Genomic DNA, 27,885 nt, shown 5'->3' on the forward strand with positions numbered 1-27,885 from the left:
CTAGTACTTTTACTATTAGTAGGCCTTATAGTGTATAACCCTCTTAACTATAAGGCTAAAAGGATTTATAATAATAATACTAACTTATTATTATCTAGTTATACCTATAAGGGGCCCCTTAAGGGCTCTATACTAGCTACTCTAAAAGGACTAGGGCGGGCTCTATAGCCTAGCCCTTAATATATATTAAGTAGTTATAAGATATATAATATATAGGTAGGTAAATATAGTAGTATAATATTTAATTAGAAGGCTAGCTATATAAAATAAAGCTAATAGTAGCTATTATAGCTATTTAAAATTAATAGCTACTTTTATAAGGGGTTAGTAGGTTATATAAGTAGGTTAAAATAATTTATAAGCTAATTAATTATAATAGAATTATTAGTCTACCTTTTTAAAGTTATCTTATAAGACTAATTAAAGTTAAAATCTAGTTTTTCCTTAAACTAATACTATTAGATATTTAATTAGCCTTTAAATAGAATAACTAGGTTAATTAACCCTTTAGCTATAAAAATATATTTTAAAATTATAATCTAACTACTTAACTTAGGCTATATAACTAAGGTTAACTTCTAGCTAGCCTAGCTAAAGACTAGTCTATTTAGGCCTAATCCCTTATATAAGCTTATCTTATTTATATTTTAAATTATTAAATTAAGTATATTATTATAATCTAAGTATTATAATTAGTTAAAAAAAGTAAAGATCTTTATAAAGGTTATACTAGTAGCCTAATCTAGTCTAATTAGCTAGGCCTAGGTTATTACTATTTTAAGGTAGTATTAAAGAAAGTAAGTTAGCTAATACTTATTAAGAGGGTATTAATAGCCTAATTTAATATAATACTATATAGTAAATATCCTAATTTACTTATAAGATAGAGTTAGGCTAATTTTAGCTTAATATATAATATAATTAGCTAGATAAGTCTTTTAAAAGGGGGGAATTACTTACTATTTCTATATAGCCTACTTATAAAAGTTTATACCTTACTTATAGCTATATAAGGTTAATTTAGAAACCTTATATATAGTAAAGGCCTTTATTAATATCTAATTTATTATAAGAAGATATTAAAAGTAAAGAAAATAATATATATATATATAGGGAAGTTATTATATATAGAGAAGTGTTTTTTAAAGGAAAAGAATAAATATTCTAATTATTAATATAATATAAGCTATTTATATCTACCTAGACCTATATTTAGTATAGGATAATGTCTATCCACTAGGGTATAACCTTAACTAGTCTAGCCTAATTAGGTAATGATAAGCGGGCCCTGGCTATGTGGTTGTTAGGGGGTTGTGTGTGGTCACCCCGTGTTCGACGTTATTAGACTTCGTTTTATACCGTTTGATGTGAGAATCACACCACCCCCCTAATAAATAGGAGCAGCAAGCTTAGTGTGATAGGAGGAGAACCGCTGTTCACAGTCAGACAGATAAAGAACCCAAAACAAAAATTGAGTCAATTCAAAACAAGTATAAATCGAGTGGCTTTTAGGAAGATTTTCATAACTATTTATGGCCACTACTCATCGTTGTGTTGGGTGCAAGCTGCCCTGGCCGCATTGACTCGGTCCCTCTTCCACTTTCCTCGTTGACGAGCCGCTCGACACCCGCTTGCCGATCACATCTGCAACCCGCCCGCCGCCGCCGCCATACGAGCGCAGCATCTCCCCTCGGCGGCGCATTCTTTCGTCTCGCCGTCTCCCGCCTCATCGCGCGCACTCCGCCAAGCAGGCCGAATCTACCGCTTCCCGCCTCCTCGGTTACACCGCCGCCCAGATACCCGTACCTGCCCCGCCAGGGAGTAGCGGACCGAACCACGAGCCAACAAAAGAAGAAAACTCTACCCTCGCGCTCGCTCCCGCGCGATGCAGAACCCATTCGCCAGCGGCTCGACGTCGACAGCGACCCATCTCGGCGAATCCTCGTCGTCGCCCTCGCGGCCCACGACGCGCGATGGCTCCGCCGTCTCGGCCGCGCTGGGCCTGCTGAGCGGCAGCCTGTCCAAGGAGCGCAAGGCGTCGTTTTCGCGCAAGGCCTCGCTGTCGGGCGCGCGCCGTCGCAGCAGCGTCTCCACGGCGGCGGGTAGCGGCAGCATGGCCGCCGATGCCGTCATGACGGACGACTCGGCGCCGCCCGCCCTGCCCGAATACGCCCTCGCCGCCGCGGCCAAGATTGCCCCCCGCGACCCCGTGCGCACTCCCATCAGCCCCGAAGGCGGCATCGTGTCGGCCATGGGCCGCCCCGCGACCAGTCACACCTTTATGCTGCCGCCGCAGACGCCCTCGACGGCCATGGGCGTGAGCCCGACGCAGTGGCGGCAGAGCGAGGTGGCCATGATGCATCAGCAGATTATCGAGGCAGCGCAGAAGCGCATGTCGACGCTGAATTATCTCCGCAAGGCGTAAGCGTCCGCCAGTCAAGATGACAATACCTGAAAACTAACAGCGTGTAGTCATGAAGGCCGCGTGTACTGGTTCAACACATATCTGTTCGAAAAGTCGGACCTCAGCCGCATGCCCGCCTACGACCCGCGCAAACTCGCCCGCAAGGCTACTAACATTCTCCTCCTCGGCGTCTCCATCCCCACCATCAACGACCTGTACTCGTCCACCCCCGTCGAGTTTCTGCGCTGCCTCAACAGCCTCTTTTCCGAGTTTGACTCGTTCCAGCAGCTACACGGCGACTCGTCCTCATCCCTGTCCCGCGCCCGGCTGCCTAACATGTTCCGTCGGCCGGGCGGAAAGTCGCGTCGATCGACCTCGACAGCCGACATGTCGCTCACCGAGGACCATGGGCAGGGCGGTGGCGGCGGTCTCCCCGCGGCGGGCACGGGCGGCAGCGGCCCCCCCGTCATGAACTTTGCCGCCGCAGAGTCAGATTTGCTCCCCGGTGAGGAGTACACGTACCTGCTGACACCGTCGCTGCCGTTTGACCCTGACTTCTTCGAGACATTTGCTACGCTGTGCGATGTGCTCATCGACTCGTACAGCCGGTTCCTCACGCTGATGCCCACGCCGCGCGAGTGCTCCGCGCCCGTCGCCGAGCTGTTTGCGAAGGCTGACGCCAAAGTCCGCAAGCTTATTGTGCAGAATATTGTCAAGGATTTCGAGGAGCACAGCAAGGCACACATCAAGTCCGAGGTAGCCAACATTGGCAAGGTCGTCTTGAGCGGGCTCATGTAACGACCATCAACGACCGGACACGACTATTGATATTGCAGGCGAGTTTGAATTGGGTTTGGCGTATTATCCTCATTTTTTTTTGTGACTGGGCATTGTACTCTTGGGCAAAGGACGAGTCAAGGTTGTTTTCTGTTGGAATTTGGGATCAAGGCATTCAAGAGGTAGTATGGACGATTCATGTGTTTGGGAGATTTATAAATATTATTTCGCTGGGGCTTTCTTGTCATGCCATACCCCTCTATGTGTACAATTCAACTATTATATGGACGATTATATGGACGATTCACCTGTTTGGGAAATTAGATGTATTATTTCACCGGGGCTTTGTTGTCATGTCATGGCCCTCCTGGTGTAAATTCAAGTATTTATACATTGTGGTACAGTTATACAGTTATACAGTTATACATGGCTCCTGTGTGAAGCTCTTCTACTTGCTGGCAGCCCTGGCCTTGGCCTCCTCCTCGGCCACGAGCATCTCAATCTCCTTGCCGACGAGCCAGTCGCGGCCCGCATCCATGACCTTGTCGAGGACATCGCCACCTTGCAGCACCGCGGGCAGGTTGTGCACGTCCAGCGCGGCGCGGTGATCGGTGCAGCGGTCCTGATTATAGTTGTAGGTGCGAATCTTGTCGCCGCGCGTAATCTGCGTCGTGGCGAGCACGCTGTTGCGCAGGCGGGCGGCCTCCTCGTCGCGCTTCTCCGCGCGCTGGGCCGCGATCCGCGAGCGCATCAGCTTCCACGCCTCGTCTCTGTTCCTGTGCTGCGATCGGTGGTCCTGCATGGACACGGTCGTGCCCGTCGGCAGATGGGTCATGCGAATGGCCGACTCGGTCTTGTTGACGTGCTGCCCGCCCGCGCCCCGGGCCCGCATCGTCTCAATCTTGAGCTCGTGCGGGTCAATGTAGAAGTCGCTCTCGGGGTTCTCAAAGTCCATCTCGTCGACGGCCGCCTCGGCAAACGACGGCAGCACCCAGACGGCGACGGCGCTGGTGTGCACGCGCCCCTTGCTCTCGGTGCTCGGGATGCGCTGCACGCGGTGCATGCCCGCCTCGGCCCGGAAGGCGTCGTACGCGCCGGCGTCTTCAATCTCGAGGATGGCTTCCTGCAGCGGCAGCTCGCCCTCGGCCGAGGACTGGTCGCCGGCGCCGTCGGCCAAGTCGTACTTGACGACCTTGCTGCGGTAGCCCTTGCGCGCGCACAGGCCGCGGTACATCTTGAAGACGGTGTCGGCAAAGTAGCGGCCCTCGAGGCCGCCGGGGCCCGGCCGGATCTCGAGCAGGCACGGCAGGTCGGCAAAGGGGTGTCGGGGGGTCAGGCTCGCGGACAGGTTGCGCTCGAGCGTCGCGAGCCTGGCGGCCTCGGTGGCGAGCTCGTCGCGCGCAATGGCGGCCAGGTCGGCGTCGTGGTCCGGGCCGCCGCCGTGCGTCATGCTGCGCAGCTCGGCAATGGCGCTGTTGGCCTTTTCCCAGTCGTGCAGCGCAGTGGCGACGCGCCGCAGCTCGCCCGCGCGCTTTGCCTTGGCCGCATCAAACGAGTCGTTGAGCGTCTTTTGCAGGTCGTCGTGTTCGGCTTTGAGGTTTTTCGCTCGCACGAGGAGACTGGGCGCAAGAGTCGATTCTAGGGAGCAGCGGTTAGAGGTAGAGCGGTTCAGCTCGCCATGGATAGAGCTCACCAGTAGATGCAAAACGCGCCAATTTGGGCTTTGGGAATCGAGGGCGGTTGAATAAAGCTCTTGAGCAGCTACGGCAAACCCACGGCACACGCGTCATGATTGGCTGTAGTTGGTCAAGGTCTTGATTGATGTCAGAAGATGGGTTCAAGATTGATTTTTCTTGGGTTTAGGGTACTACGCTAGGCCCGCGACAAGGGAAGGAGACCAGTGGGCAGAAAGCAAGCTGTATCTCTGCATGCCTAAAGAATCCAAATGAATTTTATATTGGACTATATAACCACAATATTTTCAAACGCACGATATGGCACTATTTTATTGAGAATCAAGCCTTTAGCTAGGTATGTATGTAGCTGGTCCAATTGGCGCGGCTGGACGGCCTGGCGTCCGCACCAATGCTCCGAGCGATCCAGTATACATACATACAGCCACTGAAAAAGTTCTACACAAGCTAAATATATTTGGCTCCTCACATTCACTTAATTTATATGAAAAACTTAGTCAAATTTCCCTTCGAGATTTTCATTTTGGTTTCAACGCTCAATATGGCAACGCGGTGCCCGACTTCAATCGGGAAATAGTAAAGAATACTTGGGGGGCATGCAGACAACTCCGTAGAGTTGATGGGCATGTTTTTATTCAACAGGCTTTATAGAACCAACAAGATTAGCCAGCCTTGTATGTCATATCTCCACAATTTAGACAAAGCAATAGGTTGCTCGCGGGCCTACAAATTTACCCGTCCCGTTCCCATCTTTGGCCCGGGTCGAGGAGCATTTCTCAGTGTGTCTTGTCATTAAGGTCTGCCGCTCATCATGTCGCACTCCGAAGGCAAATCACCAGAAAGAACAGCATGTTGATTGGGCAGAGTAAAGCACCTCTTTTTGGGTAATAATTCGGTGGTTATTCTTGGCTCGACGCCCGCCATAAATCAGCTACTTCCACCCTCATTGTGCTGTAGAGCCTCCGTTTACCTGTGTGACACCCAGCCGGCATCGGAGGACACAATACTGGGTGCGAATGGTAGTGACGTGTCACCTTGAAGCCGGCACACACAGCCGCACTGCTCATAAGCGCCTAATTTTAAGGTGTGTCGATTATACCCGAGGCCTAAGATGTGCGTAATGTCCGTTACGCCGTCGCCAACATCCCCAGACCACGACACGTTAATCATTAGCCTAAAACGCACGCAGGTTACTAGTTACTCGATTTCTTCAACACTGTCACTAATCGTAACAACGCTCACCCGGCGTATTCGGGTGCCGCCCGTGTGTCGCCGAGCACCCGTACAAAGCAGACTCCAGCATTCTCAAGGCCACCGTCACAGAGGCGAACACTCGCTGCCATCAGGCTCGACACCATCTTCCATTGTCCGAGACAATGACTGAAGTTCCTGTGAAGTTTCTTAGCTGAAGCTGTTCGGTTCGTAGGCAGTGGCTGGCTGGCTGTGGCGTTCTGCGCATAAACGGCGAGGATACTTTGCAGATTCTTGAATCATAGCACCCTCAGTCGAACTCTGGGGCTGATGTTGACTTAGCTACCTAACATCTTGCAACCCAATTCTCCAGCAGAACAGCAGCAAAGTGCCCAACACTCGCATAAATGGCACAGCCAAGACATGCGCGCTGGTGGAGCGGTAGGCGATGCAAAGACATGAGATGCAAAGACATGATAACTGGTAGATGTGTATCTCACACAGGTGTATCCAGCAATTGCAACTATAGTCACACACTAATTCAAGTCTCACTACCGTGGCTTTCCCTCTCAACATGTAGTATATATAGGGGTTTCATCGCCGAGATGAAGAAGCTGTGATGCCATCATCGGACACAAAGCTTCATCATATTTATCAATCACAACCTTATTAATCACAACCCCTGTCAGAGAGAATAGAAGACTGACTTCTACTCTAGCTAGCTATGCTATCAATTATAGGAATAGCTCTGCTGGTAGCAGGATTCCTGCCACCCACCTTCGGCTGGTCCCAATTTGTTCTGTTCTCCCTCTCGACTACCCGTCCTGCTGCATTTTTGTCCTGGGAAGCTCCGTCATCTCCTCCTCAGTTTTACTACACGACCTCGGTTGTCAACAGCGACAATTGGATTGGCTTCTTCCCCCAGGGAACCGGCCCTGGCAGAGAAGGAGACCACACCTACACAGGCTGGGCAATCGCTCCTGACGCCAGCGGGCTGGTGACTGCAGACAACGAGTTTGATCTCTGTACACCGGCGGGAGAGTACGAGGCATACTTCTTTAAGAAGGGTGATAGGGGTCATCCGCTTGGCGGGCCATCCCGCTTCACCTATCCCGGCAACGCAGACTACAAGAGATGCGATGACGGAAGATGCCTCCGCAGCACTGGTAGCTGTGCTTGCCGCAATGGTCAGAAGTTGTGCAAGCACCAGTGCATCAGTGACGATGAGCCTTGTGCTGGGCGGTGCGACGAGGGCCAGGGCAAGTGCAACGGCAAGTGCCTCAGCACTGATTTCCCTTGCAACGGCCAATGCACCTGGGGCAAGAGACGGTGCAACGATAGATGCATCAACGCAGACTTGCCTTGCAGCGGCCAATGTGCGGACGGTCAGAGAGTATGCAACGGGAAGTGCATCAGCGATGACGCTCCTTGCGAGGGCAAGTGTGGGCAGGGCAAGAGAGTGTGCGACAACACCTGCATCAACGACGACAGCCCATGCAACGGTCAATGTGAGAGCGGCAATAAGGTGTGCAACGGCAAGTGCATAAAATCCGGTGCACTGTGCTGCTCAGAGGGCCAGAAGGATTGCCACGGCAGGTGTATCCCGAGTTCGAACGACTGTGAAGCCACCACTTGTGGCTTGCACGCGGGTGATACCAATTGCGTCAATACAAATTTGGTTCGGTGGCAACCCGGTTACTTTACTCCCGAGAAGTGTGCGAGGGTTTGCAGGTCCGAGCCGGAGTGCAAATCATCCGTGGCGGCGACGCAATACGACGGTGGGTGTTGGCTTTTGCGAGGGGACGTCAAGACATGTGCGGGAGCGCCGGGCTGGAGCCACTGGACATATTCTGATCGCGATTGCTATCCGCCGGAATCACATACGGCTCTCTGTGACTTGAGGCGCGGTGGGAGCCCGTGCACTGGTCAGGCAGAACAGATTCGGTATGATGCAGGTGCCAGCACTCCGGAGCAGTGTGCCGCAGCATGCAAGTCGGGGTCGGAATGCAAGTCGTACGTCGTGGGCTTGGGGAACAATGCCGGATGCTACCTTTATAGAGAGGATCTTAGCATTTGTCGCGGTCGGCCTGATGCCGCGAACTGGAAGTACTTTGACCGCGACTGCTAAGCTTGGCTTCGCAAATGCCCTCGTGAAGCTGTTCAAGGGCCATGCGGAATTGTTGGGCAGATTGACCCTCGAAAAGATTGGGGTGGCTTCATTTCTTGTCGGAGAAAGGATCGAGGGAGAATTGTGACAGTCCTGACAAGACGGGAGCCGTTCATGGAACGGGAAGATTGAGATGTTTTTGCGCACCAGGTGATCGTCAGGCGGTGGCTTTGTTTGGAGATTTTGTCTTGGAGTTCGCGCTCAAGGTTCCGCCGCTCCTTGATACAATTAGTCATGGTACTACATGTCCAAACCCAGATAGCCACTGAAGAGTATTATGGTATTAAGAAAATGTAGCATTTTTTATGGTGCCTGTTCCATTAAGCACCACGAGGTCAAGTATCACACGTATCATATCAAAACTGTGTACAGTTCCGTTGTCGAAGAGCAGTCTCGCTCTTCCAACGAGCTGGCCCGCTTGAAGCCGGGTGGACGTACCAGAACTGAAGATGAGGGGCAGACCTACACTGAGACTTTGGACGCAACGGTACAGAGTATATCGTCGCCATGATAACACCTAAATCGGTACCTAAACATCGACAGGCGGCCCGAAGGCGACCGTCGCCCACCCCGCTCGGTAGCCAAGCAAACACTGCATCTGCAGAGGCTGGCTGAAGGACTGCGCGTATCCAGCATACAGGCTATGCACCTCGTACTTGTATTCGAGACGTTTTTTGTCGAGACAGGCAACTTTGCCACCCGTGTGGATGTATCAAAGGGCAACTATGCACCTAGTACGAACTACATCGTCGTCGTAGTCTGCTGTCGGCAGCTGCCATCTGCAACTCGGCAACAACGCGCATTCCCGATGTGAGCTGAACATGCACTTCTTGAGGCGCTGCCGATGCAAGGCCCAGCGTGACAAGCGAGCATCATTGCCCGTTTCCATTTCGACGAAATGCAACGTGTATGTCTCGGTTTTTGGGCGTCTGCGAGGTCGTACATGGTCAAAGCTACTTTGCTGATGGGACTCTTGGTTCGAGCCCAGAAAAATGCACTTGGCAACGGAAACATGCTTAATCGCAGACAAGTATTGAATATTTGTTACCAGCCTCTCATGCAAGGAATCAAGTTGAGCTAGCCACAAACTGCGTATGATGCCAGAACTGGCCGTCCACGACACCCCCGCTCTCCGGCGCCTTCCATTCACACTTGGGCGGGTATGGGGACGGATCAAACACAAGGCGCAGATCGAACTGTGGGAGACGACTGTCTCGTGCATACATTGCACGGCTCGGCTCCGTGAAGCGGCCTTTTTCCACATGCACCGTGTATGACTTTGTCTTAAACGCCTCCTCCCCGAGGCTATGCTCATTCAGCAGGGTGCTCTGTGTCAAAATGGACGACTGCGCACTTGGCGGCAAGCGCGTTGTCAGCTTCATCTGGATACGCAGGGAATTTCCTGTCTCAATGTCGACGGCCGGGGACTCGCCGATCTGCATATCAGCCGTCTCGGCCGTCTCGGCCGTCTCGGCCACGGTCCATTCGAGCTCGGCGGCGATCCAGTAGTTGAAGTTGCACGCACACCACAGCTGCGAGAAATCAGTCCCATGGTATCACGGTCGGAGCTCGCGCGAAAACAAACCTCGCCTGTTCCGTCTTGGCGAAAGGCAATGTATCGGCCTTCGGTGTCAAAGTACCAGGCTGGCACTGAGGATAAAACGTCCACTGTAGTCTGACTCATTGTGTGTGCAAAGCGGGTTTCTGTCAAGGAAAATTGTGCGGATCGGTGAGGGGGAGAAGAAGGCTTGTTTGCGCAACAGTTGCTGGAAGTGTCGCGTAGCACATGAATTTGACCGTCAAGTACACTGTTCAACAGGATGCAGTTCCAACAGGGAGGGAGCTGAGATGAGACAATCCCGGCTGCGCATCCCATTCAGGTGCATTGTAGCAGTCGAGAGCTGTTGCAGATAGGAAACAAAACAAAACACTTTTGATTATATCGTGAAAGTTGCTGTAATTCCTGGCACAGTCTTCATACTGTGTGGATTCGTCACAGACTCCATTGGCGGAGCCGATGTGCGCATTCAATAGTTACATGTATCATACCCGACACCAGAAGTAATAAAGACTTATCCGCTGCTCAAACCATGACGTGATTGGCGCATAAATGCTGAGTAGAGGACCATTGACTGCATCTGATACCCAGGTTCATAGCATCGTCACAATCTCAGGCCACAGGTCGTTTGCGAGTCATTGTGTCAGCATTGGATACGGTACTCTATCCTCCGGGGGCGTGGTCAGTTCGTACTTGGCCTTGAATTGACGTTGGAAAGCCTAGATATGCGAGAAAGAACTAAGCGGAGCGCGCTCGTTCCGAAACATGGGATTCAAGAGAGCCTCAATCGACTATCCATCGGCCCAACTTATGACCGCAGCCATGACCATGCAGTCGTCTGTCAGCGGGCCTTTGATGTGAGACCAGATTAATCCACTTAATACGACATGGCTTGCAGAGAATTGAAGGGCATTCGGAGTACGGTAGCAAATCGGCAGCTGAAAGTATTCAGTATTGGAGACGGGTTGCATGGCGCTGCGGAGAGGGGCATGCCGGCTACCAAGTACATCCAGTCGCGATCTACTATATATACAAGAGTCGGCTTCGCTTCAATGACTGTAGGCTTTTTACACATCACACTCAATCATTGCATCATCTCCCCAATATGAAGCTTTCCCTCACTCTTGCCCTCGCCAGCCTCGGCGCCGCGCTGCCCCTCGAGGAACGCGGACCAAGTGTTGTCGTCGGTTATCGAACCGTCAGCGCGGTATGCCAGCCATGGCCGTCTCTCTCGGACGAAGCAGCCACATTGCAGATTTCCCCCCAAAGAAACTACTCACAATAACTAATCCATTCGTGATAGGCTCAAGCCAAGATCTACAAGGACGCCGGCAACACACTCGTCTGGACCCAGTCGCAGAGCTCCGACCAGCTCGGCCCGGGCGTGTACATCAGCCCCAACCTTGGCGATTGGCCTGCCACCCCCAGCGACTGGTACTGCGTCATCCTCGCCGACTCGACGCCCTGGAACCCGACCAACAAGGCATGGGTCCCCGAGAGGCACAATGGCAAGGCGCTGTGGTGGAATGCAGGGGGTTAGTGAATCCAGTCTCTGTGTTGGCAGTCGCGGGCATGCCCTCGGTTTCTGTCGCCGTATTACCAAGTTTGCTAACGACTCGTGAACAAAAAAAAGCTGCGAATAGAGCCGCGTATCTCAGGGAGATTGGTGGCTCCAACTTCAGGCCAGACAACACTGTACGCCTGAGCATCATCTCGGGATTCAGGCTCTTGCAGCTCCTCATTCCGCCCGAGTTGATCAAGGACCCGAATCACCTCAAGACTAGGACGCAGTGCGCTGCCAAGACGGACGAGGCCGGCGTCAGGGCCATTGCGGCCTATGGCCCTGTTGACTGGAGCAGGTGGCCGAATGTCAAGGGCACCCCGCAGAGGCCTTGAGTTTTTGGCATGACGCTTCCTCGGAAGCACGAAGATCTGCGCATTTGCCTATAGTTCACCTCTGAATATTGTCATGGCAAGCGTGAATATGTTTGGGCAGGGTCCTCGAGTAGCCCGTCGTGATGGTACTTGGGCATGGTGCAGGGCATTACTTTGTTCTTTGGAATGCATTGGCACACAGCAAAGTTGCGCGCTGTTTGTCAATCAAGCTGTACTGATCCTTAATCTTACCTTGAATTAAACTGCCCTCCATTCTCAACGTCTTTTTCGTTTCCATTCTTTTCGCCAAACCAATGGCGCCATTCCATGCCATCTTCAACCAAGGCTGGCGGACTACTAAATTCATATTCGAAAGGTTCTCAACGAGTATACCAATAGAGAGGCACGCATCATTCTTAAGCATAGCGCACTGGTCGGTACATCTACTTACCGGCCAGGCGCGACGATCCTTGCGAGTTGTGATTTAACGTTCGTGTCCCAGTCTGATTTGGTCTGTAAAGTGTTGTAAGCGCGTGCAAGTTGGTGAGATGAGACGGCAAGAAAACTTCAGACTTCAGTGCTGGCATCAAAATAGGTATATAGTGCGTTTATTAGTCAATGGCAGCCCATTTGAGAATCTCTTCCTCGACCGCATCCATTGCACTCATGTTTTCATTCTCCAGTTGAATCTCCTTGACACGGTTCCTATACTTGGAGTTGGACAGAATCTCATCGACCGCTTCCCGGATCTGCGTCTGCGATGGCGTGCCTGTCCTCAAGTTGATTCCTACACCAGCAAACTCGCCGCGATTCGCCACTTCCGGCTTGTCCTCGGTGCCACCCGCCAGCACCATCGGCACGCCATTGACAATCCCATGCATGAAGCCGCCATACCCAGCGTTCATCACGAATGCAGAGGCATGGGGCAGCACTGCATCGTACGATAGGTAGTCGACGACGTGGGCGTTTGACGGTATCGTGATTTCGGGAGCCAGCTTCGCGCCTCTGCATCCCAGAATCGCCACGACAACAACATCGTCTCGGTCTGCGAGGGCATGCATCGCAGGGATAAGAAGCTGGTCGTACCGCTGCGCGACAGTACCCTGCGACACGACCACAATCTTGTTCTTGCCGTCGACGATGGTGTCCCAAAAGGGCGGCGCCACAAAGCCCTGCTTCCTAACACGGGGCGGCAGGGCACCAACAAAACGAACCTTGGGGTGGACATCGGAGCGGTGGTACTCGACGCTTGGCGGGCACATTTGCAGCGTCACATCGGCCGCCGTGGTGATGACATCGAGCGGATGGCGGTCCCCGACATGCTCCAGATTCGTGGCGCCGAGCTCCGCCAAGGTTTTCTTTTGGAGAGCCACGGATGCCGCAAGCGGCCCGGCGAGCAAGTCGGCGGACAGTTGCCTGTACACGGCACGGCTCTCCGCGGTGCCGTCGGGCACCACGGTCATGCCAAACGGCGCGCAGTCGACGCTGGTCAGCCCGTAGCTGCAGGCATGGATGTTGACGGCGCGCGGGCGGCGGACGAAGCCCTCGGGCGGCGGCGCGCCGAGGAGCAGCGGATGGTCGCCGAGAAAAAAGGACTCGGTCAGGAGCAGGACCGTGTGGCCGGGCTTGTCCCGCTTGACCTGCGCGAGCGCGGCGTACAGCACCGCCATGCGGCCGGCGGTGGGCTCGATGAAGAGCCGTGCCATGGCCGTGCTGAGACGGGCGCCGGGATCCTGGATGGCCGCCACCTCGGCCATGATTCGGTTGATGTTGTCGTAGGGCGGCACGGGGACGTGGTGGGCGCCGACGGCGGCGGTGCGCTCCTCGAAGTCGGCGCCGGCGAGGAACGTCACGTCGTAGCCGCGGAGCACGAGCTCCTCGACGATGCGTAGGATGGGAAAGGTGTGGCCATCGGCGGGAGATGCGAGGGCGACGATTTTTAGTTTCGACTTGTCGACAACATCGCTAGTAGTCGGGTCGGTGCGCGACGGAACCATGGTGGAATGAGTAGAAGAGTAGTGTGAACTGGCAAGTCAATGAGGGCAGTGTGAACGGAAAGACGATGCGCGCAGTTGTGGACTAGGAAGACCATAAAACGAGGGGGAGCAGTCTCCGAAGACCGCCATCGCTTATATGCGTTTCAAACGAGACACTACTCAGCCAGTCAACGCTAAACGAACAGGAATAGCGTAATGCTAGGATAATCGGGACGTCCACCGCGGGCATCGACGGAACGAGCAGCGCCCGGGGGCAGTAGTCGGAGCCGAGGGCTCCCGTTATGCTAGCATCGTGCCACCGCCTCTGCCGTGTTGAATCTAGATCCTCATCGTTCTAGCTGGTGCTCAACCCTCTCATCGCCCCCCCATCCTAGCCGTGTTGATCGGGACATCGGGGCTCCCGCTGTCCGAGGAACCTCCGCCATGAGGCGATGATAACGCCACTTGATCAGATGATGGCGTTCCGTTGCTGTTTGCTTGTTTGTCGCGAGCACCGAATCTCCGATGAGTCAGCAGCTTCATCAACAACCAAGGACAATCTCTCAGGGAGCACATATGCAGTGAGACGGGACGCGTCATTAAAAGAAACTGCCATGTCTCAAGTGCAAGTGCCGCTAGCGTGGTGGTTGCAGATCTTGGCGCTCAAATGCCGATTCGGTCTTCGGACATCCATCTGGGCCGTGCCGCCCGGCCGTCCGGGGCGTTTTGCTCGGCGCGAGCATATTCATTGGTGGCGCGACGATCCTTGCGAGTTGTGATTTAAGGATCTTGTCCCAGTCTTATTTGGTCTGTACAGTGTTGTAGTAGATAACCAGTATACTGCGGCCTCTTCAAATTACAATCTTGTACTACGCTCGACCTCTTCAAATCAACATGGCTTTGGAAAAAATACAGCTAGCAGATGACTTTGCCGTCTATGCAAACCCTGCGGCCAAGCTCGAGGTCGAATTCATCTACAAGGAAATCTTCACCGACAAGTGCTACGAGATTGCGTCGCTGCCCGACGATGCCTTCATGGTCGACGCCGGCGGCAACATTGGCATGTTCAGCCTCTTCATGAAGAAGAAGTATCCGTCCTCGACCATTCTCGCCTTTGAGCCTGCGCCGGCGACTTTTTCCGCCTTTGAGCGCAACATGGCGCTGCACGGCGTCTCGGGCGTGCAAGCGCATCAGTGCGGACTCGGTCGGGAGAATGCGACCATGGCCTTGACGTTTTACCCGCAGATGCCGGGCAATTCGACCCTGTACTCGGAGGACAAGGCGAATCAGATGAAGTCTGTCGACGAACATCACCCCATTGCCAAACTCATGCAGGAAACGCAAAAGGTGCAGGTGGATGTCAAGCGACTTTCTGATTTCCTCAACCAGGTCCCGGCCCTCAAACGGATTGACCTTGTCAAGGTGGATGTGGAAGGCGCCGAGCTGGACGTGTTGCTGGGCCTGGACGACAGGCACTGGGACATGATTCAGAACATTGCAGTCGAGCTCTGCGACAGCAAGGGCGAGCTCGCAGAGGCCAAGGCGCTGCTAGAGGCGAAAGGGTTTTCAGTTGTGACAGAGAGGCCTGACTGGGCACCGGAGAACCTGAAGATGTATATGCTAGTTGCAAAGAGAAACTAGCGGGCTTCTAATAAGCTGTTATAATCTATATGTACTTGAGCTCTATAATTTCTATCCGGACATGATCTAGTTCTATCAGTGTATGATCTAGGAATAATACCTTGCCAGTATGATGTGCGCTTCTAGTGTTCGCAGTGTAGACCCGTTTTATTTGGTCCTTTGCACCCATTTCAGAGCGCCCGGCACCGCCTCATCCGCGGCGACAAATTTGTTCTGAGTAAAGTTGGACCACAGCTGTCCGAGGAAAGAACGATCATCGCGATGATACAAGTCTCCAAGAACAGGCTTCAGGGCATCGGTGGCCTCCTCGGCGTAGTAAAACGGAATGCGACTGCACAAATCAAGTTAGAGCTGGTCCTCGCGGTTGCGACGGTGCGTCCGGATCAAGTGTACATACGGGAACAGATGGTGGACGACGTGGTGCTCAATGATGCCGTGGAACAGGTGACGGCCAATGAAGCCAAAGTCGCGATCGATGGTGGCCAGCGCGCCCTTGACAAACGTCCAGTGTTCGGCCTCGAAGTGAGGGACATCCACGTGCGTGTGGTGTAGATAGGTAATGGCAACTAGGTGTCTGTTAGTATGGCAACAAGAATGCAGCGCTCGCAACGTACTTAGCCAGTGGTGAACCCAGACATAGGGTTGCAGGTACAAAAGTACTACGGTTTGTGTGCCAACAACGCCGGAGAGCTTGTACAGGGCAAGGGACATCAGACCCAGGCCAACGTCAGACAGGGCGATAAAGGGCGCCTCGCTGCGGCGAAAGACGGCGCTGTTGGGGTCGAAATGGCTGCGGCCCAGGAAGCTGGACGTGGGCTTCTGCTGGCTGTCCTTGCCAGCGGAGACGTTGAAGACGAGGTACATGAGCCAGCCGAAGAGCTGGTGGAAGATGAGGGAGATGGCCTGGAAGACGGGGGTGTCCTCGAGGTACTCCATGTTGAAGAGGCTGTGGCGGTGCTCATAGTCGGCCTGGGTGCGGGGGACAAAAGCCATGTCCTTTTCCATGTGTCCGGTGAACTTATGGTGGCGGTGGTGGGAGAACTTCCACGAGTAGTACGGCACCATGAGGCTGGAATGGGTCAGGAAGCCGACGACGTCGTTAAGCAGCGGGTGCTTGGAAAAGGCGCCATGGCCAGCCTCGTGGCCGAGGATCCAGAGGCCGGTGCAGACGAGGCCCTGGACGAAGCCGTACAGGATCCAGGCGGCGGCGCGGAGGGCGGCGTCGTCAATGGCGGGGATGTAGCGCAGGGCGGCCCAGGCGAGGGCGCCGATGAGGACCACATCACGCACGAGGTAGCTCATGGATCGCAGCACGGGCGGCTCGAAGCAGTGGGCGGGAATAGCCTGGCGCAGGGTGTTGATGTCAGGATACACGGGCGGTCCTGCGGGCGAGCTGGCGAGGGGTTGTCAGTCAGCCAACGGGCTTCTTTCTCGCATGTTGACGAGGCAAAGGGGGGGGGGCTGGGAACGCACGCCTTGGTGGCCTTGGATATTCTTTGCGACATTTTTGCTCAGATTGTCACAGAGAACCGGGCGTTGAACAGGAAGGAGGCAGGTGCTGGATTCTTCCGTCGAGGCTCTGAAAGCGCAACAACTGGATAACACTGACGCTGACGCTGACAAGAGAGATATTGTGTGGAAGAGAAACCTCGGGAAGCCGATTTTTGTTTAAAGTTTCATCTCTCTCCTTTCTCCCCAGTCCCCTTTTTCATACCTGTTCTTTTCCTGTCATCAGAAATTTTGCCTGGGCGCGCTATGACTAGCCTTGCTCCTGCGAAAGATAGCGAATCGGTTGAACAGGGGATCTAACTGGCCAATTCAGGGTCCAAGAGGTGTCTTTACTGGGGCGCGGCTCTTGGTTCGACCAAGAAGAGCACACCTTATTACAAAGTCCCCTGAAATTTGTGGGATTTTCTCAGTCGCATGTGCAAGAGCCCGCCCGCTTTCTCCCTTGGTTGAACTGCACGTGCTTTTGGCGCTCAACAAAAAAAAAAAAAAGTACCCTGGTCATGCTGAAGCAAGGAGTCTCGAGGGATGGAACTCGTCATGTTTTGCATATGTAATTTTGTAACTGGCGCCTCGCTATCTGATGCCATCCATCTTTGGAGGGAACGCGTGCCAACAGAAACCAACTCGGCTGTGCCGTTGGCTGACGTTATTGGCTCGGTACCTGGCGTAACAACGCCTTTGCTGGTGAGCCCGAGGTGAGGGAAATAGAAGCCCCATAGTCCCCCATAGTTACAAGTGCGGTCCATGGGATGGGGAAGCTATGTAAAAATTCCGAGCATTGACTTTTTGCAAGTCTCGCCCCGTTATCCCCCCGTTATCAGCATCTATAATCAGATCTCCTTTGCCGCGATTCGGTCCCAGTTGTCCAACGTTCTTTGCCCACCTATAACCCTAAGGTACCTACCGTACCTGCCTAGGTACGGAGTACTCCTCCATAGCGGCCAAGCATGCGCGCGCATTGGCCAGATTTAGATCAAGACCTCGGAAATGTGTCTCGGGTAGCCGAGATTGCCAGTCAACCTGCTCGACTAATTTGACGCGACCAAGCCATCAATGCCACTGTGAAGCGGTGTGCGATGCACCCTGTCTATCGCGACCGCTGTAGCCCTGAAACGTCGACTCGTGGCCTTTCTTAACGTCTAACTAGTGATGGAGTGCCTTTTACGGAGTGCCATTCCTCTTATTGCAGCAGTAAAATGTCATTGTGGTCTGAGTGTGCACAGTGTTTTTTTTTGGACGTTGTAGCCCCTGCCAAGCAATCGTATTCAGCGTCTACAGCGCTTCCATGGTCAATTTGCAAGGCCAAGCACACACCTTGGTCCATCACCCATCTTCAAACCCGCGCAAAAGCTGTTTTCGTCTCGGAATGAGGGATATATATATTTCACCATCAACCAAATGAGGTGAATAACAAAAAAGGACATCTATTCGTCCATATATTCTACAAGATGGCGGCTTGCCATCCAAGTTACAGGCCGTCCTGCGGCGAATAGCAAGCGGCTAGAGAATGCCGCGGCGAGGCTTTATGACTATGCTGTTTCTTCTATGCTCTTGCATTCCCATCAATCCTTTTTATTGTCGTTTGGCGTGTATTTCCCATACCGCCACCTCTTTTGGTTTTCGTCCAGCCACCAACGGCTGACAATCGCTGCCTCTTCTAGCCAGTCCGCAACTTCCCTGCCCAGTTGCGTTTCGGCACGACTGCGCAGAGTATCAAACGAAAGAGAGAAAATGCCAGTCGAGTTTGAGCTGGCATCCACAAAGTGCCAGTCTTGGCCAGACGTTATGGGAAACGTCAATCGCCAGTTGGCGTTTCTGCCGTCACGCGCTGCTAGCGTGGCTCCCCCGGGATTGGTGACACTAAACTGCCAGTCGCCGTGGCCGTTTTCCGCAGCAGGGTGCACAGGACGCAACAAGGACTGACCCTCGTAGTTTTGAACCAGGTCCGTCGCCGCACGCTTCGACTCTCCCGATAACGAGTCCGACTCAATCAAGAGATCCAACACAGTAGGAAGGATCTGCATCGTAGAGACAACGTCGCCGATGCTTACCTTGGGTAGATTGGGGTGAGAAAACACAATCGGGACGTGGAAGCTAGCAGTCTCGTCGTTGTGGTAAGTCGCCACACCGTCCTCAGCAACTGGCATGCCGTGGTCTCCTGCAAAGACGACCAGCGTTTCGTTGGCCACCCCTTCCTCCTCCAAAATGTTCAAAAGCTTGGTAAGCCAGCGATCGCTGTAGCCTACCGCGTTAATGTAGTTGGAAAGGTCCTCGAGGTCCTTATCCTCGCTCATGTGAACGTAGTGCTCTTCGGCAGGGATTCCAAAAGCATGGTGAGTGGTGCTGGTTAGATGAGTCAAAAACACTCTCTCCTTGCTTTCCTTGGCACTCTGGAAAGCATCCCGAATGTAGTCCTCCAGAGCTACTTCTGGAATACTAAAATAGTTGACGTCGCTCAAGGTTGACTTGCCAAATCTCGCCGATTCGCTTTGCAGATATTCTTTCGTAATGACATTCTCCGACTTGTACCCGAGGATGGGAAAGAGCGCGCCTTGATTGTCAAACGAGTCGGTTGCAGCTTGAAAGTAGTAAGATTTCCACGGGTACGGCTGAAATTCCTTGCTAGACTTGCTCGTCTCGGTGTGGTTGATGGAGTTGAAGGCATGGAGGACATGCGTGAGGCAGGGTTGATAAAAGTGAGATTTGGCTTCTACATTGAAGTCAGCCGCGACTGGACCAATACCGCAGAGGGTTGCGATGACGCTCTTGAGAGTATATGTACTGGCGGTAAAGGCATTATTCGCGCTGATACCGCCTCGGCAAGTGCTGTTGGCATGGTCGAAGCCATCGTCGAAATCGCAGGTGAGCGTATTAGCCAACGGTGTAAGGGTAGCGAGCCTGTCGCGGACTTCATCAGAAAGCGTTTTGTTGGAAGTGGCCTCGGCCAGCTTTGTCCAGATCTTCCCCCCTTGCTTAACAGGAAAGACATCCTTTCGAATCGACTCCATCTTGACAACAATGACATGTCGTATGTCAACACCGGCGAGCTTTCCGCGCAAATCAGGGACGAGCTCGTCGCGCATGTTGGAAACTTTGAGGGGGTCGGCTTCAGCACTGTAATGCTCGGCCCCGTTGTGATACCAGTCTTCGAAGCCTTGCAGTGGGCGTCCTTCGGGCAGCCAGGACAGAGGAATCGGGTCTGCGAGGGCCGTCTTTCCGTCAAGGACATGGACGATGCTGTTCGGGCTACTGTTGTGGCTGGTGATGGCTGCAGGGCCGCCGTCGCCAGAGAGATCCACAATCGGCTGGAGAGGAAGGGTCCACGACATGAGAATATAGGCGGGATCGTGAGGGCGCAAAATGGTCGTGAGCATGGTAGTGAGTGCAACGGCGCCGCAAACAATGTAGCCGCCAAGAGCTGACTTGGACGGCGCAGGTAACTGGGTTTCGAAATGCAGTCCTTGCTCGGCGGCGTCGTCATCTCTGTACCGACGGAGACTTTGATCCTCGGAGGGGTTAAGAGTGTCGTCTTCATACTTGATCGGAGGCACCTGGTTGAGGCTCTGGTATTTATTCTTGCCCATACAGCGGCGGAATGGCCATAACAAAGCGTCGGATGTCATATCAGCGATGACGATCCAGAACTGCTGCGTGGCAGCGGCGACGACGGTCATGGTAGCCGAAACAAAGGCAAGGGAAGCCAAGCCTGTGGGTAATACCGCCCACCAGGCTGGGTCAAGGACGATTCCGGCATTGTTCCAGTCGGGCTCGGTGTATATTGTCATATAACAGGCAAGGGTGCCGCAGCTGAGAACGAGGACAGCCATGGTGATGGCGGCGCCGAGAATAGACAAGACGGGCATGCGACTCTCGAGCAGCATGCGAACCAAGAGAATAAAAGCGACATCTTGGAAAAAGAACGAGGTGCCCCAGCGGATCAAGTCCTGGGTAGACAGAGCGTGGCGATGAGCATATATGTGAAGGAGTTTCGCGCTAATGACGGAGACGGAGGCGAATGGGATCATGAGCTTGCGGGTGAAGATCTTGGATGGTCGAGGAATCGATATCCGCCTCGGGCACAGGCTTATAAGAGACTGAAAGGCCATTTCGACAATTCGAGAGAGGCTTGTGGCGGGCTGGGCGGGTTGTTTGCGCGTGGGCGTCGTGGAGAGATGTCGATGTACGGGGTTTGGATCGTAAGGTGTCGCTTGCCGGGAACGAGAGCAAGATCGGTCTTGGAGGCGCAAGCAGCAAAGTTAACGTTGCATAATCAAACACATTGGCGAGAGGGAGCGCCGTGAAGCTGGAGAATATTGGGCGATTCAAGGGAGGAGCAGAGAGCGGATGAGGAAGAACAAAGAAATAATGGAGACAAAGACGGCGATGCAGAGAGAGAAAAAGCAGAGCAACGGCAAGCAAGAGAAGGACAAAAGAGGAAACGCAAAAGGGAGAGGCGCGTGGAGAAGATACGATGTAGAGTGCAAAATATAAGGAGAACTGTCGTTGGGGAGGGAAAGTGGATGTTGGCGACGGATCAACCACCTGCAAGCCTAACAAACCCCAGACGAACTGCAACAAGAGTATAATAATACCCAGCTGAAATGCAGCTACTAGACAGGCGATCTCTAGACCCGGCCGGTTTTTTGTTATTTCCAATTGAACCAAACTTGTTGACGGCTTCGGAATATGACAGCCTGGTCGAGGCCTGTCCAGTCTTACCAATTGATCAAACCGCGACGACTAGTCCCTTTGAAATGTGTAGTAATAAAGGCAAATTAAACGTTTGGCCTCATTAGCTCTGCCAACTACCTGGTAGTCGATGATCAACGGCCGCGAACTGGGACTTTTGCCAGCCATGACGAGTACGGGGCAGGGGCAGTGTAGGTACTCACTGTACACTGTAATCCGTCGGTACTGTGCCTTGCAAGGTACCTAGTGGGGTGGGGGTACTGGGCACTAGGCTGTACGAGGTATCCGTACTCCGTACTGATTGATGTACAGTGGGGTGAACAACACTTGTAGGACCAGCGCCTCGCCGCGCCACAGCTGCGGCGAACAGCGTTTCAAAGCACTGTCATGCCCCGATCTTGACTTTTCCATATCGGATCACGCCGTTACAAGCGTCAAGCAAAACTACCAAATGATACAGGGCAAACTTATTGACCTTTTCAACCTTGATAATACGCAAATTCCTCCCGCGGCAATAACTTGCAAAAGGTCGCGTGGCCTCTCGTGTTGCTCGCGTGCCCTCTGATGGCGCTCCATTCTTTGCTCCACTAATAATAATCAAGGAGAAAGATATTCCGTAACTACTGGTGGGCTGGTCGTTTCGCCGCGCCATCCCCAGGCACGAATGCGCCCATCCATCCCTTGATGCTGCAAACATTCCGATATTCATCACAACGCCGGGCCATCTGTGACGGGTGTTTGAAGACCGACGTCTGTACGGAGTACGAATGGATACCCGCCTCGTGTCGTCTAGATAGCGACAGTTCCATCGACGCCAATGCCCTGATAAAACGATAAAACAGCGTTCCATCTGGCTCTCCAGTGTCAACGGTCGACCTTGCAGAGACAAGTAACCACATCCGAAACAGGCTATTATTATTGGTTACCCGTGCCAGGCGCGCGGGCCCAGACAGGCAGTCAGCCAGCGTCCTCTGCATGAAGCTAATACGGAGTAGATCAACGTCAGCTCATGACTACATAGGTACATAGGACAATGGAAGACGGCGGCCTCGCTGCCAGCCCGCCCATCAGCGCCGCTCCCGACTAGATCTACAAAAAACTCAGCATCACAGCAGAGCTACTAGGCGCTCCTAGCCAATTCCTCGAGCCCACTGCTACGGTCGCAAAACACGCTTGCGCTCGTTTTTGTCGCTCGCCGCTCGCCGTGTCATGGCCATGCGTCTCAGAGTCTGAAGATCGCTGCACCTCGCTCTACCGACTGCCAGCCTGACGCTGCTTACAAATGGTAGGTGCAACCTCCCACGGAGACATTCTGAGTCGATTCCGCCCCCTCCCCTTTCTGTAGTTCTTATGTACTTTGGCTGAGAGTTGCTAACAAGCTCACTAACTAACTGGTTTTTTCGTCAACGAGTTTGGTCGTCTGGACCATGGACAAAAGTGGCTCTGCCCTGCGCCGGCACAGCCCTGCCAGGCCGTGGCGCAGCGCTAAAAGTGTAACTTTGATGGGTGGCGCTCGTTCATGGCCAACCGTCTCCAGGCGTTACCTCTCCTTTTTAATAGTATTATTAGTTAGTAGGTCCAAGAAATTCGGAACAAGGGTAGTGCGACAATGTGCAAGCAATCAATGCACTGGCTGCCAAGAGCAAATTCCACCGACGACTGGCAGTGGGGATTTATTGATCTACAGCGCTCCTTACCAGATGTGCACATGGGATCAAACAATTTTTTGCCCACCCGCCCGCTGCCCTGTTCCCCCTGTTCCTGCTATGTACTCGATAATAATACCAGGGAACTCCTGGCTCCCCACCCAAGGTTGCCCGCCAGAGGGCAGATGGCCGACTATAAAAAAAAGATTAGGCGCAACTGCCGACATCGAAACATGCCTCGCCCTTTAACGCTATTATTATGCGCTCAGCAGCAGTCATCCGTGTCGTCCTACTCTGCAGTCGCGCGCCAGGTTGCCTTCAACCCGTTGCCCTTGTGACAACCTTGTGTTCTCGCCCTGGTTACGTTGGCCGATTGGCTTCTCGGTTTGCGCTCAATTAAGCCGGGAGACAAGCTTTTGCGCCTCGTCTGACTGGGCACAAAGTGGGCAAGAGGGGGGCATATTTTTTTTGGCTCCACCAGCCACCCCCCCCCTAGGGCCGCGCAAGCCGGTCATGAAACCGAGCAACTGGCAAAGTACCTACCCTACAATAGTTACTTCCCTCATCTTTTTGACATCTCCAGCCAACTGCGGCCTGGGAAGTGTTGGAACCCAACCATTCCTAGCCATTTATAATCAACTGCTACGTACAAATTACAGAAGCGTAAAGAAGCTAGGCGGCTATGTGCAGGTAACTGGTCAATTGTCAAGTTCCTCTCCCTCCCCATAGAAAACTATCTACAAAAAGCAGAGGAATGCGAATGGGTCACATCCGCTAAGCATTATCATGCCGCTATTATTACAGATTACAACCGAAGACTATCTGCATTACATGACAAGAGTGCAAGTGGCAATACAGTAGAACAGTTTCCAGCCCACCATGTCAAGACCATCGAAGCCATCGTCCAATACTCCCCTAGAGAAACCTAATAATCCGTAGGAATAGGAGACGAATATGTAGGAATAGGAGACGAACCCGCAGGAACAGAAGACGAACCCGCAGGAACAGAAGACGAATCCGTAGGAACAGAAGACGAACCCGCAGGAACAGAAGACGAATCCGTAGGAACAGGAGACGAATTTGTAGGAACAGAAGACGAATCCGTAGGAACAGGAGACGAATGCTCCTTAACAGGAAGCTGCTGAACAATTGGCTCACCTACGGTAGGAAACTCCTCAATTGACTTGGGAGGGATGAACCGAACCTGCTCAATGCAGCACTTGAGGCTAGGGATGGATGCGCAGGGGATGCGAGTCCCGTTAGGCTACACAAGCTAAATCAGCGACATTGTTTTGCAAAATAATAGTAAAAATGTACTTACCCTGGTAATTTCTATGCGCATTCCGATCCATTTTTTAAGACAGGCAACAGTCACGTTGCCGCCGCATGTCCATGCGAGCTTTGATACCCTGACAGCGGCCTTGTGCACAAAGTCGTCAATCAGGAATCCGCCCTTCATGATGCCGGTGGCGGGTTGGGCCATGACGGCCACATCGCCGGCCTTTACACCGCCGAAGAAGACGGAGACAGTGCAGGGTCGCTCGACATGGGCGCGATCAATCTCAAATCGCACAAAGTACCGTGACTCGAGGACAGTCTCCGACGGCTTCTTTTTGTCGTCGTTTGTCGTCAACGAGCTGTTGCTGCCGTACTTTTTGTTGATCAGAGCCGTTGCCGCCCTCCTGAGGTCCGTGCTGGACATGTTCCAGTAATGCAGGCCCTCGTACGAATAGCCCATGCCGTTGATGCTGGCCACGGTGTTGCTGGTGTGCATCTGGCCCTGCGTTCTGAAGAAGGGCTGCAGCTGGCTCTCAGGGGTGATGGTGGCCCCTTGCCGAGAGGCATAGCGAGATGCTCCGTAGTAACGACCGGTAAAGCTGGCGTGGTCCGGTCTGATGTACTGCCAATACGCCCATAGACGGTCGACGTTTGCATGGTGAAGCATGCTGCACCGGCCGAGTCAGCAACGGAGTGGTAATCATGCTTCGCGGGCTGCACTTACAAGAGAGGATCAAAGGCCGAGAGGTCAGACTGCCAGAACTGTTGTCCGCAAGAGGCGTCATAATGAATCCAGTTGTGAATCTGCTCCAGACCAACACCATTGTTGGCCGTCGCGGCGAAATCGTTGAAGTTTTTCGCATAGATAAAAGCAGCGTACTGAAGTCACCCTGTTAGCCTGGAAAATCGACGCGTTACCTCACCAACTTTCGCGACAACGTACCAGGTTGGCCTTGAGGTTGCGTCGGCGTATGTTGTAGTTGGCTCGGCCTGGATACTGGCCAGGGCAGCGGAGAGTCTGCGGGCGACGTTCCCGGTCAAAGGGACCGTACCGGCCATTCAACGCATCCCTTGGCATATAGTATGTCTGCAGCGGGTTAGGCACGTTGGCGCTCTTCACCCCGTTATCACTGGCGATGTTGATGGTCAGCGTATCGGGGACCGAGGCCGGAGGAACGGCATTGTCGGCCGCCCAGTCCCAGTATGGTGCGCGCAGGCTCTTGGCAGCGGCGACATACTCGCGCCGCACACTTTCGGGGTACCGTTGGGCGATTGCGGTGGCGTGTCGAACCAGTTGCTCTTCGAACAGCATGACGTAGGGGCGGTGCCACGACAAGAAAATGGGCTCCTGTAGGGGTGGTTAGCAAGATACAACGTTGGGACAGTTCATGATACGAATCAAGGACTCACGCCATGCGGGCAGTAGCCAAGCCATTCGTTGCTTCGTCGTCTGTTGGCCGGCGCGTCCCACTGGATGAACGGCTTGCCATGAATACCTGCATGAGATCGCTTTGTTAGCCGAACGAGTTTCCTCACAACAAGGTAGAAAGAGGCAGGGCATGATCTTACCAGCAGTTTGAAAGTACGAGAGTTTGTCCTCGATCTTCATGTCTTGCATGGCCCTGATAGCCTGGATGTACAGGTCCCATTGGGGTCCTGCAGCGGCTTGCAAGTCATTGACGTTGAGGCGCAGAGGGACACCGCTGCTGCCGTCGGGCACTGCTGCGCCAAGAATGAGATGATGGTCAGCCTGGACCTGGGAGAGCCAGGTAAGAGCAGCCGTAGCTGAGAGCAGGAGACGGTTGCCCAACATGTTCGGGCGGGTGAACAGGAACAGAACGGAGGAGACTTGGGTGGTGCGACTGCGGCGACCCTTGTGAGCTGGGCGTGCCGTGTAATTTATTTGCCAACAAGATGCTGCCATTTGACTTTGCTAGTTTCTAGTTCTTAAGCGCGTGAGCCGGCGTCGGTCTAGGCAGGCCTGCGGTTTTGCGCTTGCTTGCTAGTACGCGACGGGAGCTTGCTGGTGATGGCGCCATCGCGAAGTGTGCGGATCCTTGATGATGATGATGATTCGATTGACCAACGAGAGACGAGCGATGATGTGTGTTGTCTGGTTCCCCTTTCTTCGCGTCGATTCCGTGTTTGACAGCCGACTATTGAGTTCAAGTAGTGAGTAGTGGGTTGACAATTAGTTCAACTAGAGACTACCTAGTTCATCAAACAATGTGCCTGCAAGCTGCCTGCTAAAAGTTCTGGCCCTGTACGACGCCGAATCTTCGTCCATGTCTGCGTTTCCGGCTTCGAGATGCGCTGGCACATTTTCTTGGCGGGGTGATGGACTGGTCTTGTAGGGTACATAGGACCTCGCGAGAGCCCACAGAACCCACATAATACATTATTATCCTGTATACTATAAAATAGCATAATAATTAGTAGTAACACCTATAAACCTTTTTTAAGATTAGGCTTTAGCTATACTAAGATTTTATTTCTTTTATTTTTCCTTAGTTATTGGCTTTAGTAGAAACTACTATATCCTTTCCCCTCTAGGTAGTTAGCTTTAGTAGATACTACTACTAAGAAATACTCTTCTATTTATTAATTTATTAAAACCACTATTACTATTACCTCTATACCTTCTATTAGGAGTGGCACAGGCCAGACACGGGCCGGGACGTGGATAAAAACCCGGCACATGGCATCAAGAGGGGTCTCACCGGACCCCCGTATACTCCGGAACAAGAATAAGGTTTTCCCCTAGGTACTCTAGTTTTTCCTTACCCTATAATTAGCAGAGGTACTAGATAGGTTATTTAGCCTAATTAGTGTATAAGAATTATTATTATTATACCTTCTATTAATAAAAACTAAGCTAGAATAGCTATTACTATTACCAATAAGTATAGGTATTACCTCGATCTAGGAAGGCTTTTTTATAATAGTAGTAAGAAGAGGGGTATATCTTAGAGGTTATATCTTAGAAGGTCACATCGTGGAAGTTATATTTTAGAATATTAAGGGATAATTAGTAGCGAGGACGCCACTATCTGTAATAGCGGCATATTGTAGGGTATATAGGACCTCGCGAGAGTCCATAGAACCCACATAATACATCATCATCCCACATACCACGAAATGGCATACCAGGTCTTCTGCTTCTCTCGCCGCAATCCAGCATTGCACGAATAATAAGGGGGTTGAGCATTTTCGACTTGTAACAAAACAGCAGGAGTGCCATGGCCTATCTCGTCTAAGCTTGGCTGTTCAATGTTGTCAAGCTCTGCAAAAGTCGTTGGTCGAGTGCGCGTCTCTAGCCAAGCCACGAATTGCACCCCATCGCTCATCATTTGCAAGCCAGAGCTTCACAAGATCTTTGAATATGTCTCTCACTTCTGCTTAGGAAAGATGCAGTCTTCACCAAGTAGAGTGGTTTGGTTGTACAATGATGTCACCTCGGCGCAAGTAAGTAGGACAAGA

At 52.7% G+C, this 27,885-nt stretch overlaps 10 protein-coding genes across 10 annotated transcripts; 4 read left to right on the forward strand and 6 right to left on the reverse strand.

Moving 5' to 3' along the window:
• Positions 1–1,885: 1,885 nt before the first annotated feature.
• Positions 1,886–3,202, forward strand: CCM_09553 (uncharacterized protein; the record flags this gene model as incomplete). The annotated part of the gene is made up of 2 exons (XM_006674686.1): positions 1,886–2,421; positions 2,473–3,202. The coding sequence occupies 2 exons, from the start codon at positions 1,886–1,888 to the stop codon at positions 3,200–3,202; spliced, it is 1,266 nt and encodes a 421-aa protein (XP_006674749.1).
• Positions 3,203–3,629: 427 nt separating this feature from the next.
• CCM_09554 (peptide chain release factor 1) lies at positions 3,630–4,971 on the reverse strand (the record flags this gene model as incomplete). Its single annotated transcript, XM_006674687.1, has 2 exons — positions 3,630–4,819; positions 4,875–4,971. 2 exons carry the CDS (start codon positions 4,969–4,971, stop codon positions 3,630–3,632), a joined length of 1,287 nt encoding a protein of 428 aa, XP_006674750.1.
• A 1,502-nt stretch (positions 4,972–6,473) lies between these two features.
• On the forward strand, positions 6,474–8,194 carry CCM_09555 (uncharacterized protein; the record flags this gene model as incomplete). The annotated part of the gene is made up of 2 exons (XM_006674688.1): positions 6,474–6,507; positions 6,807–8,194. The coding sequence occupies 2 exons, from the start codon at positions 6,474–6,476 to the stop codon at positions 8,192–8,194; spliced, it is 1,422 nt and encodes a 473-aa protein (XP_006674751.1).
• A 1,106-nt stretch (positions 8,195–9,300) lies between these two features.
• Positions 9,301–9,917, reverse strand: CCM_09556 (uncharacterized protein; the record flags this gene model as incomplete). The annotated part of the gene is made up of 2 exons (XM_006674689.1): positions 9,301–9,765; positions 9,819–9,917. The coding sequence occupies 2 exons, from the start codon at positions 9,915–9,917 to the stop codon at positions 9,301–9,303; spliced, it is 564 nt and encodes a 187-aa protein (XP_006674752.1).
• A 979-nt stretch (positions 9,918–10,896) lies between these two features.
• Positions 10,897–11,687, forward strand: CCM_09557 (uncharacterized protein; the record flags this gene model as incomplete). Its single annotated transcript, XM_006674690.1, has 3 exons — positions 10,897–10,998; positions 11,095–11,326; positions 11,356–11,687. 3 exons carry the CDS (start codon positions 10,897–10,899, stop codon positions 11,685–11,687), a joined length of 666 nt encoding a protein of 221 aa, XP_006674753.1.
• A 590-nt stretch (positions 11,688–12,277) lies between these two features.
• Positions 12,278–13,892, reverse strand: CCM_09558 (putative glycosyltransferase; the record flags this gene model as incomplete). Its single annotated transcript, XM_006674691.1, has 2 exons — positions 12,278–13,691; positions 13,747–13,892. 2 exons carry the CDS (start codon positions 13,890–13,892, stop codon positions 12,278–12,280), a joined length of 1,560 nt encoding a protein of 519 aa, XP_006674754.1.
• A 644-nt stretch (positions 13,893–14,536) lies between these two features.
• On the forward strand, positions 14,537–15,283 carry CCM_09559 (amino acid adenylation domain-containing protein; the record flags this gene model as incomplete). Its single annotated transcript, XM_006674692.1, has 1 exon — positions 14,537–15,283. The coding sequence occupies one exon, from the start codon at positions 14,537–14,539 to the stop codon at positions 15,281–15,283; it is 747 nt and encodes a 248-aa protein (XP_006674755.1).
• A 147-nt stretch (positions 15,284–15,430) lies between these two features.
• Positions 15,431–16,788, reverse strand: CCM_09560 (Fatty acid desaturase, type 1; the record flags this gene model as incomplete). Its single annotated transcript, XM_006674693.1, has 4 exons — positions 15,431–15,614; positions 15,681–15,849; positions 15,898–16,676; positions 16,757–16,788. The coding sequence occupies 4 exons, from the start codon at positions 16,786–16,788 to the stop codon at positions 15,431–15,433; spliced, it is 1,164 nt and encodes a 387-aa protein (XP_006674756.1).
• Positions 16,789–18,354: 1,566 nt separating this feature from the next.
• Positions 18,355–20,898, reverse strand: CCM_09561 (sulfatase domain protein; the record flags this gene model as incomplete). Its single annotated transcript, XM_006674694.1, has 1 exon — positions 18,355–20,898. The coding sequence occupies one exon, from the start codon at positions 20,896–20,898 to the stop codon at positions 18,355–18,357; it is 2,544 nt and encodes an 847-aa protein (XP_006674757.1).
• Positions 20,899–23,954: 3,056 nt separating this feature from the next.
• CCM_09562 (tyrosinase precursor) lies at positions 23,955–26,218 on the reverse strand (the record flags this gene model as incomplete). The annotated part of the gene is made up of 7 exons (XM_006674695.1): positions 23,955–24,052; positions 24,286–24,391; positions 24,449–25,073; positions 25,130–25,284; positions 25,349–25,753; positions 25,816–25,901; positions 25,975–26,218. The coding sequence occupies 7 exons, from the start codon at positions 26,216–26,218 to the stop codon at positions 23,955–23,957; spliced, it is 1,719 nt and encodes a 572-aa protein (XP_006674758.1).
• Positions 26,219–27,885: the final 1,667 nt, after the last annotated feature.

The sequence above is a fragment of the Cordyceps militaris genome (genome assembly GCF_000225605.1).
Source record: "Cordyceps militaris CM01 unplaced genomic scaffold CCM_S00009, whole genome shotgun sequence".
In the NCBI taxonomy this organism is placed as follows: domain Eukaryota; kingdom Fungi; phylum Ascomycota; class Sordariomycetes; order Hypocreales; family Cordycipitaceae; genus Cordyceps; species Cordyceps militaris.